This window comes from Vulpes vulpes, chromosome 13 (genome assembly GCF_048418805.1).
Source record: "Vulpes vulpes isolate BD-2025 chromosome 13, VulVul3, whole genome shotgun sequence".
NCBI lineage: Eukaryota > Metazoa > Chordata > Mammalia > Carnivora > Canidae > Vulpes > Vulpes vulpes.
The window spans coordinates 146,761,690-146,778,173 of NC_132792.1; the positions used below are offsets into that span (position 1 = coordinate 146,761,690).

The window sequence follows — 16,484 nt, forward strand, 5'->3', positions numbered from 1 at the left end:
GAGTCTTAAAATTACTGCTGGAGTTTAATTTTTAACTCCATCGTTCATGAGTCGATATTTCTTTAGACAAGTAACTACTATGTACCTCAGCTTCCATTTCTCTAAATTGGGGATAAATCTTGACTAACTTGACTCACAGGATTGCTACAATGGTCAAATGACATGAAATAAACCCATATGGCATAATGTACTAAAACATTATGTATCTTTTCTTTTTTACTTCTATATAAGTACAGAAATACTAAAGTGATTTCAAAGATAACAAATTTAGATTTAAAGAACCAGTGCCTGCTGCAAAAAGAAGTACCTGAGCTGCTTTGTTTCGGGTTTCTTCTAACTGCCTCTGACACTCCAAAGCCTCTTGTTCAGCCTTCAATTTCAAAAGAGCCAAGTCTCTTTCATGGCGTTGCTGCTGTGCCTTCAAAATAAAAAAAAAAGATCAACTATTAATTCTAAGACACTACACCGTTTTAATACAGTGACTATATTACATGTAATAACTACTTTTCTAATATAATTTTTGAAGCAATCAATTAGAGCTTAAAGGAAAGACAGTAAGCAGGATAGCCCTAAATCATTTATTAAAATATTAATCACCACCTATTATGAATCAAATAATGTAGTAACATAAAACTTTCTCAAGGCATATGGGGCTAAGAACTCATACCAAAAAGCTGGTTTTAAAGCAAAAGCTATAGTACCTAACTCTTTAAAAGAGATAAAATGTTCTACGTATAAAAATTCTTCACACCTCAGCATTTTATGATTCCTTTATTTTGGCTTTAAACAAGTGGTTTCATAAAATTGTTGCCCCAGAAAAGGTCTCCTTCTCACCAGGACCCTTTCTTTCCACTCTTCCATATAATACTATCTATCAATTTATATTTTGTCATTTCTTCTGGAATAGTGCTAAATACAGGCTTCCTAAAGGTGCAAAATCTGTATACAAAGCTGCATAATGCCCTGTACAAATCTGGAAGCCCAGAATTGTAATGTATTCCTAAAATGGTAGAAAATCTCAGTGCTTTTTTGGATTTCAAGGTAAGCATGGCCACTGCAATGGGACCATTTCCCCATCCAGTGATTTTTAACCAAGTGGTTATCAGTCCCTCCTCAGTCTCCATCAGGAGTACATGGAAATGTTGGGGAGTTTTTGCTGTCATGACTGGACGGGCACTACTGTTATTTATCGGGAGAGGTGCAGAAATGCTGAACTCCTTGCAAAGTATGGGACAGTTCCACACAAAGAACGGTCTTTAGATATTTTGGGAGAAACAAATGCAAAATAAAATTTAAAAAAATATTTACAACAACATCAAGACACATAAAATACTTCGGAATAAAATTTTAAATGTCTAAGATCTCTACACTGAAAATTACACTGCTGAGAGAAATATTTTTAAAACCCAAACAGAAAAAGGTATCATGCTCACCAATTAGAAAATGCCATATTGTTAAGATATAAGTTCTCTCCCCAAACTGATCTATGATTCAATGCCAGTCATATTAAAACCAATAAAAATTAAAACTAGACCTTTTTTTTGTAGAAGGTGGCAAACTAATTCTAAAAATTATGCAGAAATGCAATAATCTAGAATAGCTAAAACTGCCTTAAGAAAGAACAAAGTTGAAGTAATTACACCCTGATTTCATGACTCACTCTAAAGACATGGTAAAACAGTATGGTATGGGCATTAAAGATAGAGCACAGATCAATGGAAAAGAGAGTGCAGAAATAGAGCTCTAGATAAATGACCACTTAATTGTTGATAAAAGTGTCAAGGTAATTTAAGTCTTAAGAAAATGGTGACGGAACAACTGAAAATCCAGGTGGGGAAAAGATGAACTTTGGTTCCTTCACACTCCATAAGTAACTGGAGATGGTCAAACACTTAAATATAAAAGTCAAAACTATAAAGCTTTTTAGGAAAACATAAAAGAATATCTTTGTTAAAGTATCTTAAAATCTTAGAGTAGGCAAAGATTTCTTAGAAAGCAAAAGGCACTACCATAAAAGAAAAAAAAATTATTTTTTTAAGAAAAAAATTTAAAACTTCATTACAATAAAAGAAAAAATGAAATCTTCATTACAATGAAAATATTCTGCACTGTTTTAAAAATGAAAAAACAAATAAATTTCTTTAAATTAAAAGGTAAGCTAAAGACTAGGAAAGTATTTGAAATATATCTGAAAGGGACTTGTTTCTAGGATATTTAAAGAACTTCTACAACTCAATAATTAAAAGATATACAACCCTATTATGAAATAGGCAAAAAATCTGAACAGACCTTCACAAAAGATGATGTAATAAATTTTATAATAAATACACAAAAAGACTATCAATCTCATCAGTCATAAAAGAAATGCAAATCAAAACCACAATGAGGGGCAGCCCAGGTGGCTCAGCGGTTTAGTGCCGCCTTCAGCCCAGGGTGTGATCCTGGAGACCCGGGATCAAGTCCCACATCAGGCTCCCTGCATGGAGCCTGCTTCTCCCTCTGCCTGTGTCTCTGCCTCCCTCTCTCTCTCTGTGTGTCTCTCATGAATAAATAAATAAAATCTTAAAAAAAAAAAAAAAAACACAATGAGATACTACTTCACACTCACTAGAATGCCTAGAAAATCAAATGACAGCAAGAATGTGGAGCAACTGGGACTCTCAGATTGTCACATGAGTGTAAGACAATACAACCACTTATTTATTTATTTATTTATTTATTTATTTATTTATTTATTTATTTATTTATTTATTTATTTAAATATTTTATTTATTTATTCCAGAGGGGGGCGGTGCAGAGACACAGGCAGAGGGAGAAGCAGGCTCCATGCAGTGAGCCTGACTTGGGATTCGATCCCCAGTCCAGGATCAGGCCCTGGGCTGAAGGCGGCGCTGAACCGCTGAGCCACCAGGGCTGCCCTACAACCACTTTTAAAAATAACAGGGATCCCTCGGTGGCGCAGCGGTTTGGCGCCTGCCTTTGGTCCAGGGTGCGATCCTGGAGACCCGGGATCGAATCCCATATTGGGCTCCCAGTGCATGGAGCCTGCTTCTCCCTCTGCCTGTGTCTCGGCCTCTCTCTCTCTCTCTGTGACTATCATAAATAAATATATTTTTAAAAAATTAAAAAATAAATAATAATTTAACAGTTTCATAAAAGCTAAGCATATACTTTTACTTGACCCAAGCAATTACACTCCTGGGTATTAAAGCAAGAAAAATGAAAAGATGTTGAATACAGAGTTGCAAAAAACATTCATAACAAGAATATTTATAATTGCCAAAAACTGGAAACAATACAAATGTATATCAACAGGAGAAGTGATAAACACATTGTGTTATACTGATCAATGGAACCATGAACAAAACAATGTATACAGCACGGATGAATCTTAAAAACATTGTGACACATTAAATAAACTAAATATGACAAAGTACAAAGTATATGTCCATTTATATGAAGTTGCAGAACAAGCAAAAATAAACAATGGCGATTAGGAATCAGAATAGTTAACTGCCTCTGGGAGAGGAGATTAACTGAAAAGGTCTATGGGTGAATCATCTGAAGTGACGGAAATGTTCTATATTTTGATTAGGATTGTAGTTACATTGATCAAAACTCATTAGATTTAAATCTGTATGTTTTATTACATGTAAATACTAATTTGTTGTTTGTTTTTTTTTAAAAGACAGCAACAGCAACTCCACGTAAGAACACTGCTTAGACCTTTACTGGATTTTTGTTAGCTAAGGAAACGTCTACATTATGCTGGCTTTATCAGATACCTGGATCTCAGAAACTTTTCTTTTCGGTACAAATAAAGTGTTAAAAAGAAAACAATAAATACAATGAACTATCTATCTCTGGTTTGTCAGTGAAAAGAGAAAAAATTGTGAATTGCTTGATTAGCCTCTTTTCAGAGACATTTAAAAAAAGAGAGACTGAGAAAAATGAAATACTTGAGAGTGAATGACTGAATTATTGTTCTGCTGCCAAATATTCTATGTGTAACTTTTTTAGTGCTCTTTATGACACTTTTCTGCAGGGTTATTTATAGGTGCTATTTGGCAGACTTTTTTTCTATCTGGCAGGTTAAAGTTGTGTGTTCTCCTTTGTTTTTTTGACCTCATCATTGAAACGACTTTAAGTAGCAAAGAAAAGAGAAAAAAATACAGAATGCTAAAGAAGAAAACTCCACAAATACCTTTATGATCTGAGCTAGAGACACACTCTCCTGCTGAGCAAGCGATACGCCTCTAACTCTTTCCACATCGGACAGTTGGCGCACTGACTCCTCAATGGCACTCAAGTAGCTGAGTTCTGCTGCCATGCGATGCTGGAGACCAGCAGGAGAAAGGCGCTTAGAACCTGGAAGGCATAAGTGACTGTCAAATGTAAAAGTTCTCATGAAGCAACCTCTCAGATTTCTGAAATTCATTTTTCATTTTAAGAACCAAAAAGTGTTTGTTTTCCATTGCAGGAAAGACAGTGACTTATTATTAGCACAGTATATATTTTTCAGGTGTGTTTTGACTCATGCTGGCTAAACAGGAAAAATCACCACTGTTGAACCTGTCAGGCTTTTCAGTATTTCCTTTCCTACAAAATCTTTAATACTTCAAAAAGTAATCACATTCACTTGATGGATAACATTTCCCTACAATTTGACTAAAAGAAAGGGGATTTAAGGAACAAAAGTAGTATCTTAAATTACAATTGTATGGATCTACTTGCCTGGTGTTGAGGCCATCTCTGTAGTTGTTCGACTGGCAGCAAGGTTCATATCAGTAAAAGGTGCATTAGGCTTAAATCCTGTTATAGATGGAGGCATTATTACCGAGGATTTAGATCTTTCTAATGAAGTTCCTGGAGGGTCAAACTGCGACAATTTCTGGGAACTTGGAGACAGGGGAGAAGTTGGAGTTTTCTGAGATCTTCCCTTGTCTGATGAGACACTAGAAGTTTTGTTTCAAAGACATTAGAGAAAGGAAAACTACTACAAGAGCCAGCTAAACAACTCATAAGAACAGCATGCATTACATTCTTCACTGACATTTTACAAGGCTGTGATTCAGGCATTTAATTATTCAACATAGTCGCCATCCTGAATGAATGAATGAGTATGTCTCTCTCTCACTGCTAGATTTACAGTGGTGAATGAGCTAGGCACAAACCCTGACCAAAATTATGAAATAGAAAAGGAGTCTCAATTAAATTGGCATTTAACTCCTTCTTCTAAAATGTACATATATAACGAATCAATTACAGTACAAGGCAAAACATAAGTTACATAGACCTCATATAGCAATAAAACTACAGCCACATATAAAAGGTAAGGTCAAGCCTATCACATAAAAAAATCTTAAAATATATCTCTGAAAGAGAATAAAGTATCATTTTAAGAAATGACAAAAACCACTCTTTTGTTATTCCTCCTAACCCAAAGAGTCACAGCAAAAAATTGGTTTTTCCTACTAATCACCTCTCAGTACTCATTTGTATGAACTCATTTGTTTCCATCTACCTTTTAATGTTATAGTTCTTTCTCGAACTAGGGAAGTAACCTCTCAAAAGCAGTCTGACTGGAATAATTCTAATGGTATTTATTTCAATACAAAGCACATGTCTAGCCCTTCTGAGAAATTAGGCTCATTAAAGTTACTGTTTCTCAGAACAAAAGGATGTTGCCATGCACTAAACATTTATTTATTGAATAAATTACTTAAAGATACTCCATAAAGCATGTTAGCACGTTAACATATTTCTAACATAGTAAAACAAGCTTACTTTTAGCTCCAGTAAAACCAGGAAATAGTTTTCAAAAGAAGACATTTATTTCTCTTAAACCCAGTATATAAATATTTGAATAAAAGCAGTCTTGAGAGGCTCTCACTTGTTTACAGTGACCTTTAATTTACTATTGGTGGTTTAGAGAAATACTATTTCTAATAGTCTGACAACTTCATTTATGGAATACAAAAAGAATTTTATTACTTCTGTCTCTTAATAGATCTCCAAGAAAGAATTCCAACACAATATCAAAACCAAGTACCATGCCTGAATCTTACCTTGCAGTTTTTACAAGCTATATTTGTATCTGCTCTGCAAGGAAGACTGACCTAGACTAGCATTTCCAAAACTAAGCTTCCAACAATGTTAATCAATTTTCCAAAGGACAGAGAGGTAAAGAAAGTGACGACAGCCAAATAAGCAAACAAAAAAAAGGGTTAAATAATTTTTTTAAATCTGAGCACCTCTTCATCAAAACCTCAAATCAAAGGGGGGGCAGGGGGTGTCTATTCTATAGAATGGAGCATTTATCAAACTTATTTGGCTATGGATTCTGTTTTAGAAATGTTTAACTTTGTAGATTTTGTTAAATAAATCATCAGAATATCTCTAAAGAAAGGTAAAATTCTCTGAATTCCAAAATCACTGACAAATTAAACTTCAATTTTAAATATAGCAATGATGGTATTAACGATGTAAGATTTAAAAGCATTAAAAATGATTATCTGTATGTGACACTGCACTAGAAAAAGCAAACAGCTTTAAAAGAAAAAAAATAAATCCATGTCTTCTCAGAGCTTAAATTTCCAGAAGGACAAAACAAGTGCAACAGATAAAAGCCATGTGGATAATCACAGAAGCAACAGGCTCAGTGTATACTGTATTACTAAAAACAAGGAAAAAAAGTATGCAAGCTATCTGCAATCAAAATAAGAGTGAGATTTCAAAATCTATTTGAGTCATCAAATAAGTTGACCAGGAGAGAAACATTCACAGGAGGAAATAAATAATGAGACAAAAGGATGCTAAGTAGTTGTGCTGTAAGAGGGGATGAACACAGTAAGAAGAAATGTATAGAGAAAGGAAATGAGATAGTCTGTAAGCGCCTAGTGAAAACACTTCAAATAAAGTTACATTCTTGGGAGTTCATCTTACAGAGTTCTGAGCTCCCAAGGTACCCTAAGGAGAACAATGCTAGGTCAAAGGACTGATTCAAGATAACAACAGTGGCAATGGCATTTAGAATAGAGAGGTGGCTTGTGCTAGAAGCAGAGTATTCCTGAGAGAGGCTGTAATAGTTTAGGTGAGAGACAACTATATTTTAAATATGAAGACCCAAACTATGAGCGAAACTACAAAATCTCTTCAGAAAATACAGCAATTTATTGAATGGATTCCCTGAACACCAATGATATTATAATTTTAATAAAATATGAATTACAGTTATAAAACATATATTACTTTACCTCACAGAATGCCCAGAAAGATCCTCCAAAATGCTATCACTGTCAAGGGTCTGCTCATAATCTTTAACAGAAAGTTTGCTACTGGTCCCAGATTTCTTTCCTTGATGAGAGCCACGTTCTGAGCCAGAATGTACTTTCTCCTCATCAAGAAGTGAGTTCTGAACATTTCCAGTGAGTGAATCCAGCCCTATAAAGAAAATCTCTTATAAAGCTGATTCCCAATGTCAAAAGCTACTGATAAATCATTGATACTTATATTTCAATAAAGTAATAAAATGTACAGATCAGATTTTTTAAAGTTATTTTTCATATATAAAATAAAGTAGCTCATCCTTCTGTTTCCATTTAAAGAGAATAAAGTTTCTTCCATTAACATCCCCCCATTTCCTGTTAAAAATAAATTATTCTTGAGGCACCTGGGTGGCTCAGTGACTGAGCATCTGCTGTTGGCTCAGGTCGTGATTCCAGGTCCTGGGATTAACTCCCTTATCAAGCTCCTGGCTCAGCAGGGACCCTGCCTCTCCCTCTGCTAGGTCTTTACCTCTCTCTGTGTCTCTCATGAATAAATACATAAAATCTTTAAAAATAAATAAATACATATTTTAATTTTAAAAATAAATTGTTCTTAAATCATATGGTTAAAAAAAGACAAGCATGTTAAGAATAAAGTACTATTCTATTCCTATGAAAAAGTAGCCAAAAAGAAGATTTTTAACGATAAAATCAAGAGCTGGGAGAAAACCAGTATCAAATGCCAAATGAACTACAGAATCATTTTGAAAAACTTTATGATAAGAACTATGTTGCCAGATTCATTAAACTGCTCATATTCTCTGACTCAGAATAATCTTACTTCTAGGAGTATCCTAAAAAGATTATTGAAATAAATAAAAATTATGCATGATATTCAATATATAATTTTATTTTTAAAAAATATTTTATTTATTTGACAGAATGAAAGAGAGTACAAGCAGGGGGAGCAGGAGGCAGGAGAGGGAGATGTAGGCTCCTTCTCTGCAGGAAGCCCAATGCAGGGCTTGATCTCAGGACCCTGGGATCATGACCTAAGCCGAAGGCAGATATTTAACCAGCTGAGCCATGGTGCCCCCAGTGTATGATTTTATAATTTAAAAAATTACCTAAATCTCAACAACTGAAGAGTTGTCTAAATTACATAGTTAATAGTAACCTGGACATTAACTAACACTTTGTATTTAAAATACACTCCACATATATTATCTTATTGCTCTTAAATCTTATGAATTGAATACCATATGCTCAATTTACTGATGGGATAACTAGAAATCTATGAAGCCACATAACTTGCTAGAGGATACATGGTCACAGAGGAGAAATAAAACAAACACAGCCCTCATGACTCTATCCTGATGGTATGTTTCAATAGCAACATGGGAATATATTTGTTACATTAAAAAAGCAGAAAAAAGAACTGCATATACATTTTAATGGCAGCAAAAAGTTTTCTAATGTAGATATATGATTAAAGATTTAAAAAAATGAAAAAGGAAACAATTATGCTGTACACCCATGTTCATAGAGCATTATTCACAGTGGCCAAAAGATGGAAGCAACCCAAGTATCCTTCAATAAAAAATGAATAAACAAAATGTGGTGTTTACATACAATGATATATTATTCAGTCTTAAAAAGGAAGAACATTCTTTTTATTTCTTGTAAGAGAGAGTGTATGCGAGATGTGAGGGAGGGAGGGGCAGAAGGAGAGACTCCCAAGCTGAAGTGCTGAGCATGGAGCCTGTAGCTGAGCTCCATCTCACGACCCTGAGGATCTCGACTGGAGCTGAAATCAAGAGTCCAATGCTTAACTGACTGAGCCACCCAGACATCCAAAAGGAAGGACACTCTGACACACACTACAACATGGATGAATCTTAAAGCACATTAAGCTAAAATAAGCCAATCACAAAAGGACTGAATTATATGATCATACACTTAACTTATATGAAGTCCCTAGAGTAGGCAAATTCATAGAGATACAAAGTAGACATTTATTACCAAAGGCAAGGGGGAGAGGAAAATGAGAGTTATTATCTAAGAGGAATGAAGTTTCAGCTTGGGATGAGGAAAGAGTTCTGGAGATGGACAATGGTGACAGCTGCACATGAATGAACTTCATACCACCAAACTGTACACTTAGCAAAATGGTAGTTTTGTGTATTGGCTGCTCTACTGTCCTCTGCCAGTCTATAGAAGGAAAAGCAAGAATTACAAAAGGATGCTCCTTCAGACAGGAGCAGCAATAAAATCACCCTGAATCAAGATAAGTGGGATACTAGCCCAATGAACACATTTTGGATTAAAAACTTTAAAAAGGCGGGAATCCCTGGGTGGCTCAGTGGTTTAACGCCTGCCTTCGGCCCACGGCATGATCCTGGAGTCCCAGGATCGAGTCCCACATCGGGCTCTGTGCATGGAGCCTGCTTCTCCCTCTGCCTGTGACTCTGCCTCTCTGCGTGTGTGTCTCTCATGAATAAATAAATAAAATCTTAAAAAAAAAAAACAACTTTAAAAAGTAGAAAATGAAATACAGAAAATAATATTTAAGATGGCAAATTTTATGTTAGGTATATTTTACCACATAAAAAATAAATTAACAAATAAGTATTCTACACTATACTTTGCTGTAGTGATAGTAATAAGAGAACAACTTTTCATTAAAATTTAGTTTATTTTTTTTTTAAAGTTTAAAAAGCGGGGAGGGGGTGTGTGCCTGGGTGGCTCAGTCGGTTGCGTATCTGCCTTCAGCTTGGGTCAGTATCCTAGAGTCCTGGGACTGAGTCCCGTGTTAGGCTCCCTGCTCAGTGAGGTGCCCTTCTTCCTCTCCCACTCCCCCTGCTTATATACTCTGTCAAATAAATAAATAAAACTTTAAAAAACTTTAGTTTAAAAAAGGCAAAATGAAAACATAGCATATGAAAAATATTAACAATCAAAGAAATGAAAACCACCTCAAATAAGATACACCATTTTTCATTACTAGATTAGCAAATATTTTTAAAATAATAAAGCCTTGAGTGTTATTCAGTACACACAGAAAAAGATACTCATACATTGTTTTCATGGGAATGCAAACTGATATTGTCTTCCTGTAAAACAACTTAAAATATGCATAAAAATAATTTTTGATCCCCTTGCCACAGAAATTTCATCTCATTCATAGTAATTCATCCTAGGAAGCTACGTAAAGATGTGTATCATGAATTAGATATACTGACTGCATTACCACGATGGGGAGTGGCAGGGAACATACAAATAATCTAAAGGATTATCAATCAGTTTGAATGGACTCTATAACCTAAAATCTATTTATAATCTCTAGACTAAAAGCAAGTGGTTAATACTTGCTATCTCTAATTTTTTCATAATAAAAATGCATTTCTCTACACATTTAACATTAGTCTTTAAAAATAAATACACAACTTAAAAATTGCTCTGAATTTCAAAGAAACAGAAATTGTAGACAAAACAAAGGTCTACACCAGAACAAACTAAACTCCAGCCAAGAGACCCATACACAAAGAAAACATTCGCCCCTACTTTTCATTTGGCAATCAAAAGTATATTTATAGGTTTTAAAATTAAGATAAAATTTTTTTTTCTTCTGCTTGCCACTTTAATCTACCAACTACTTTCAATCACATTGGAAAGTTTCTGTACAGAGCAAGCAGACACTATTTGTAACCACCAGATGGAGCATATACAACCAAAATTACACTAGTTTTAGAACTTGGGGATAAAGGAGAAACTAAGTTTTAGATAACACTGTATTAAGTACAATACATAGAGGTTTCTAAAGGCACTGCGAGAGGGGATCAGAGAAATGGAAAGCCACAAAACACTACCTATACTTTATCTAATAATGTTTTATTTTTTATTTTTATTTTTTAAAGATTTTATCCATTTATTTATGAGAGACAGAGAGAGAGTAAGAGAGAGAGAGAGAGAGGCAGAGACACAGGCAGAGGGAGAAGCAGGCTCCATGCAGGGAGTCCGACGTGGGACTGGATCCTGGGACTCCAGGATCACGCCCTGGGCTCAAGGCAGCACTAAACCACTGAACCACCCGGGCTGCCCTATCTAATTATGTTTTAAATAATCATTTTTAAAAACCTGTATTGAATCATATTGCTTATACTCATATATTCAATATATCATGTTTTAAGTTATACAGTATATTATAGTAGAAGGTAAACTGGATTTGGGAGTCAGAAGTCATAATCCAGGCTTTTCTAATAAATGAGATACTAATAAAACAAAGCAAAACAATCGCAAAATAAAAGAACTAAGATCAGCATTTCCCAAAATATGTTCAGTTGTATTCAAATGTATTAACATGCCAATGGAAGAAATGATTCTGTGGTCAAATAAATTTGGAAAATACTTCAAACTGCAGCCTCATCTTTATCCTAAAATAAATAATGCATGTTGGTATATTAAAAGTGTTGATTGGGATCCCTGGGTGGCGCAGCGGTTTGGCGCCTGCCTTTGGCCCAGGGCGCGATCCTGGAGACCCGGGATCGAATCCCACGTCGGGCTCCCGGTGCATGGAGCCTGCTTCTCCCTCTGCCTGTGTCTCTGCCTCTCTCTCTCTCTCTCTGTATGACTATCATAAATAAATAATAATAATAAAAAAAAATATTTAAAAAAAAAAAAAAAGTGTTGATTAATCTTGTACAAAAGAAGCTTGTTTCACTCTAAAAGCATTTCCCAAATTTATGGAACCATGGAGCTCTTTTATACTCAGAACACTTATGAAACAGCTTATCCCACCGAAACAGTATTTATAAGAAAAGGCAGACATTAGGAAGTGCTAGTAAAATGATGTCTAATGTTCCCACCAAAAAGTTTCGGAACAATCTGGAATAGAGTTATACTAGGTTAATGATTAAGCAATAATTTCTCCTAGCATTCTCTACTGGGTGTATAAAGTGGCATTAGCTTTCTGAGGGGCTATTTGGCAAAATGTATCCAAATTCTAAACATACTCTTTGCTCCATTACATCACTTCTAGAATTTTACCTTAAAGGAAAGAACTAGATTAATGTATAAAGACACATTTATAAGGATATTCAATATAGCAGTGTTCATAACGGAAAAAAAACAGAGTGACCTAAACGTCCAGCAATTTGCTAAACAAACTACAATATGTTAAAATAATAAAACACTAGATAGTCATTACAAGGGTGATCCATATTTACTGACAAAGATATCTGTAACACATTGACAGAACAAAAGAACATTAAAAAATCGTGGTCCCTTACATGTAACATTTCCTATTTACATATACCTACAAATTATGTGGAAGAATTCTTACTAAAAATCTTAACATTTCATACCCATCAGAATATCTATTACTTATAAAAAAAAATAGAAAAAGAAAACAAGCGTTGGCATGATGTGGATATGAAGAAGCTGGAGCCCTTGCGCATTACTGGTGTTAATGTAAAATGCCAGTTACCAAAGGAAACAATATGGCAGTTCCTCAACAAGTTAAACAGATGTACCATTGATTCAACAAATCCATACCTGACTATATATACAAAAAAGCAGGGACTCAAACAGTTATTTGTATACCAAATGTTTGGCTATTATTCACAATAGCCAAAAGGTGGAAACAACCAAAATGCCCATCAAATGATAAATGGATAAATGAGATGTGGTATACATACGCTGGTATGAATATTATCCAGCCTCAAAAAGGAAGGACATTCTCACGCGTGCTACCATACAGATGAAACTTGAAAACATTATGCTACTAAGTCTAACACTAAAAAGACAAATAACTATGTGATGCCACTATGTGAAGTACCACTATGTGAAGTACCTAAAGTAGTCAAATTCACAGACTCAAGGTAGAACAATAATTTGCAGGCGCTGGGGAATGGCAGGAAGGAAGAATTATTGTTTAATGGATACAGAGTTTCAGTATGGGATGATGAAAAGGTTCTGGAGATGGATGGCATGGTTGCACAACAGTGTGAATGTTTTTTAACAGCACTGAACTGAAAAAAAAAAAGAAAAAGAAAAAAAAACAGCACTGAACTGTACACTTGAAAATGGTTAAGATGTTAAGTCTGTGTTATGTCTATTTCACCAAAATTGTTAAAGGTTAAAAAAAACATTAGCATTGGTTATCTTCAGGTAGAGGGATTATAGGCAATTTTAATTTTTAAATAGTTTTCTATTTTTTACTGACTTCTTCCCCTCTGGTTTGTTTTGTTTTTAAGTCAATCAGCAATTTCTACAATTAGAAAAAAAAATTTGGGGAGCAAAATCATTCCCTAGCAGCCATCCAGTGAGTCTAAGAGGCTTTGCCTAATTACTGTATCTTTTTACCTCTAGGCTTACAGTGCAAATTATACCCACAAGTAGAACTGAAGGAAATGATAGCTGTTCTCCTCAATCACTCAAAAACACTTTCAGTGCCAAAGGACACCTACTGTGGCCACATACGGGGATGTATATGTTATATCTGTTAATTTCACATATGCTTCAAAAATTATCATATGAAGCATCTACTGATATGATTTATTGATATCTTTCTTTTACAGACAAGAAAATTTAAGTATTTTTAATTATACTCAAGATGTACAGGATATACTTTACAGTTTTTCAAAAAGCAGTTGCAAAACTGAATGATTTCATTTCTATTTTTTAAATAAAGAGGCGTGTGTGCATGGTTTTATGTATACACTGGAAAAATAGGCACCAAAAATGTTAACACTAGTTATCTCTGAGCAGAGGGATTAATGGGGACTTACACTTCTTTTATAATTGTTTATCTATAATCCTTAATTTCTTATCATTGCAAATGTATTCCTTCTGTATTAAGCAAAGGATTTATAATATTATATAGCAAATGGTAATATTGTAATGATTAATAAACATGAAAACTAATTACATTTTATCATAAAGAAATTCATCTAACATCTTAAGAAATCAAATTGTAACTTTAGAGTACTACCACAAAATGGTAAGAGAAAAAGTCATCACGTAGAATTCCACTTACATTCTATCTTTTCTTTCTTTCCTTTCTTCCCTTTAGAAGAAGTAGATGAACGAGATGATGTAGCAGACTGGGCCCCTGATGAATGCTGGGAGGTAACTTCCACAGAGGACAGATCATAGGCAGACTTCTTGCTAGAATGGTCCTCCTGAATGCCCAAATTGCTACCACTGATACTGTCAAAGAACAAGCAATAGTGGTTAAAGAATGAAATAAAAAGTCTTAAGATATAGCTAAAACTATGGATATTTTTAAATCTATTTAATCACAAGGAGAATATAACTATAATCGAAGATGCCTTCCACTTTCTTTTTCTGTTTTCTTACTACCATAAGCTTGGATTGTTCCCTTTGGCTCAATTTATTACTAAGAAAATTTTAAGGGAGTTGTCTACTGAAGCAAAACCAGTAAAAATGGATAATTCAGACACATAAAAGAAAAAATATAATGTTGGATACTGGAAAATGTGGCCTCCATTTCTATTGAAATTCATCATTTAATATGTTATTTATTTTTCTCCTGATAATATGTTCTTCAACCTAGAAATAAAATGCAATAAATTATCCTTATTGGTGATATTATTAAATATCATCACAATTAAATCTTTGTAAGTTTTGATTTAAAAATTTAATCTTTTCTTTAGAGTTCAAAATTTAAAACTATAATACTTTGCCTACTTTAATTTTAATAGTTCTTATTTTCATAGGTCTAACAAGATAGAATTTTCAAAAGATCACCCAATAATTTTATGTGAATTAAAATTTGTAATTTGTGAAGAAAATTATATTGACTATGAGTAATTACAGATTATTTTACATGGTAACAAAATTTAGGGAGGAAATTCTCTCTGGCAAAATCTGATTCACCTACTGTATGGCTTTGTACAAGCAACATAACCTGGATGCTTCAGTTTCCTCCCTCAAGCAGGAACAGTACAAAAATACTTATCATATCAGGCTATTTTAAGAATGAGTTAATATAAAAATAAATAAAATTAATTAAACTAATTAATTAAAAAAAGAATGAGTTAATACAAGCAAAGCCCCCTCAGTCCTCTCAGTTCCTTGCACCTTGTGTCTAATAAATATTAATATTGTAATATTGTTCTTTATCAAAGCCTTGCAAATGCTTAGATATTCTCCCAATTAGAAAAAAAAAAACAATGTACTTATTTACTAGCATCATGCAGTTAATGATCTATCTGGTCATCCTTCCTCAATTCTATCACAAAAAATCATTACTTAATTAACCTTTAACTTATATTAGTTATACCATGAAAGAGTTTCCCAATACCATCCTCTATTAGGGATTCACAGATCAACTTAACAACGTATATTGTGCTTATTGTGTGCCAAGCCCTGTTCTAAGTAGTTTGTATTTCACTGAATACTCACAACACTCTTTGGATTTTATCCCATATTACCAACATATTCTTACTTAGGTTCGAGAGCTGATTTTCTTTCTGTCAAAGTCCCACTCCCTGGAGAGGAGACAAAATCATCTTCATATGAAACACTGCTTAGAGGTGTTGTGATGGCATTTAAAGGCCGTGATGCTGAGGTTCCTCTTTCAAACCCTGTTAAAAGTAGTCATTGAAATGTGCTTTAAAACAAAAACAAACTACAAGCAAAGCATTCCATGACATATGGATTAACAACATGGATTCAGAAACATTTTAGTTCGCTTTATTAGTGTTTCTTTCCAATCCATCTTTATAACTAACAATATATTTATAACTTTTTATTAGGGAAATTTTCAAACATACAAGAAAGTAGAGAAAATGGCATAGTGAAACTAAGGTATCCATCACCCCCCAATTTAACAATTATCGATATATGACCAATCTAGTCTCAACTAAACTTCCTATTCTCCCCATTTCTCACTCTCCTCTGAGACTATTTTGAAGCAAATCCTAGAACACATACCATTTCAACGTAAGTATTTCAATATAACGGTAAAATTTTAATGAGAATCTAATAGGATTTAAGAAAAAACACAATTCTCTTGCCAAAAAAAAAAAAAAATGAGAATGTTGATTTAAAAGCACCTCGCTTTCATAAAAAAAAAAAAAAAACTTCAAAATTACCACCTACAGGAATAAATAAATGTTAATAAAAGATCAATGGCATACAGAGGTCTGCACAAGATCATAACAAGTAGCTAAATATGAAATCTAGGAAAAT

General features: G+C 33.9%; 1 protein-coding gene across 4 annotated transcripts in view; it reads right to left on the reverse strand.

Moving 5' to 3' along the window:
* CEP350 (centrosomal protein 350) overlaps positions 1–16,484 on the reverse strand; it is a 149,648-nt gene that overhangs the window by 76,530 nt on the left and 56,634 nt on the right. For all 4 annotated transcript variants that reach the window (XM_072733260.1, XM_072733261.1, XM_072733262.1 and 1 more), the window contains exons 13-18: positions 15,739–15,877; positions 14,305–14,477; positions 7,257–7,443; positions 4,735–4,955; positions 4,205–4,368; positions 308–418 (exon numbers count right to left, since the gene is read on the reverse strand). In XM_072733260.1, coding sequence (XP_072589361.1) covers positions 308–418; positions 4,205–4,368; positions 4,735–4,955; positions 7,257–7,443; positions 14,305–14,477; positions 15,739–15,877 — 995 coding nt within the window. The remainder of the gene's footprint in view (positions 1–307; positions 419–4,204; positions 4,369–4,734; positions 4,956–7,256; positions 7,444–14,304; positions 14,478–15,738; positions 15,878–16,484) is intronic.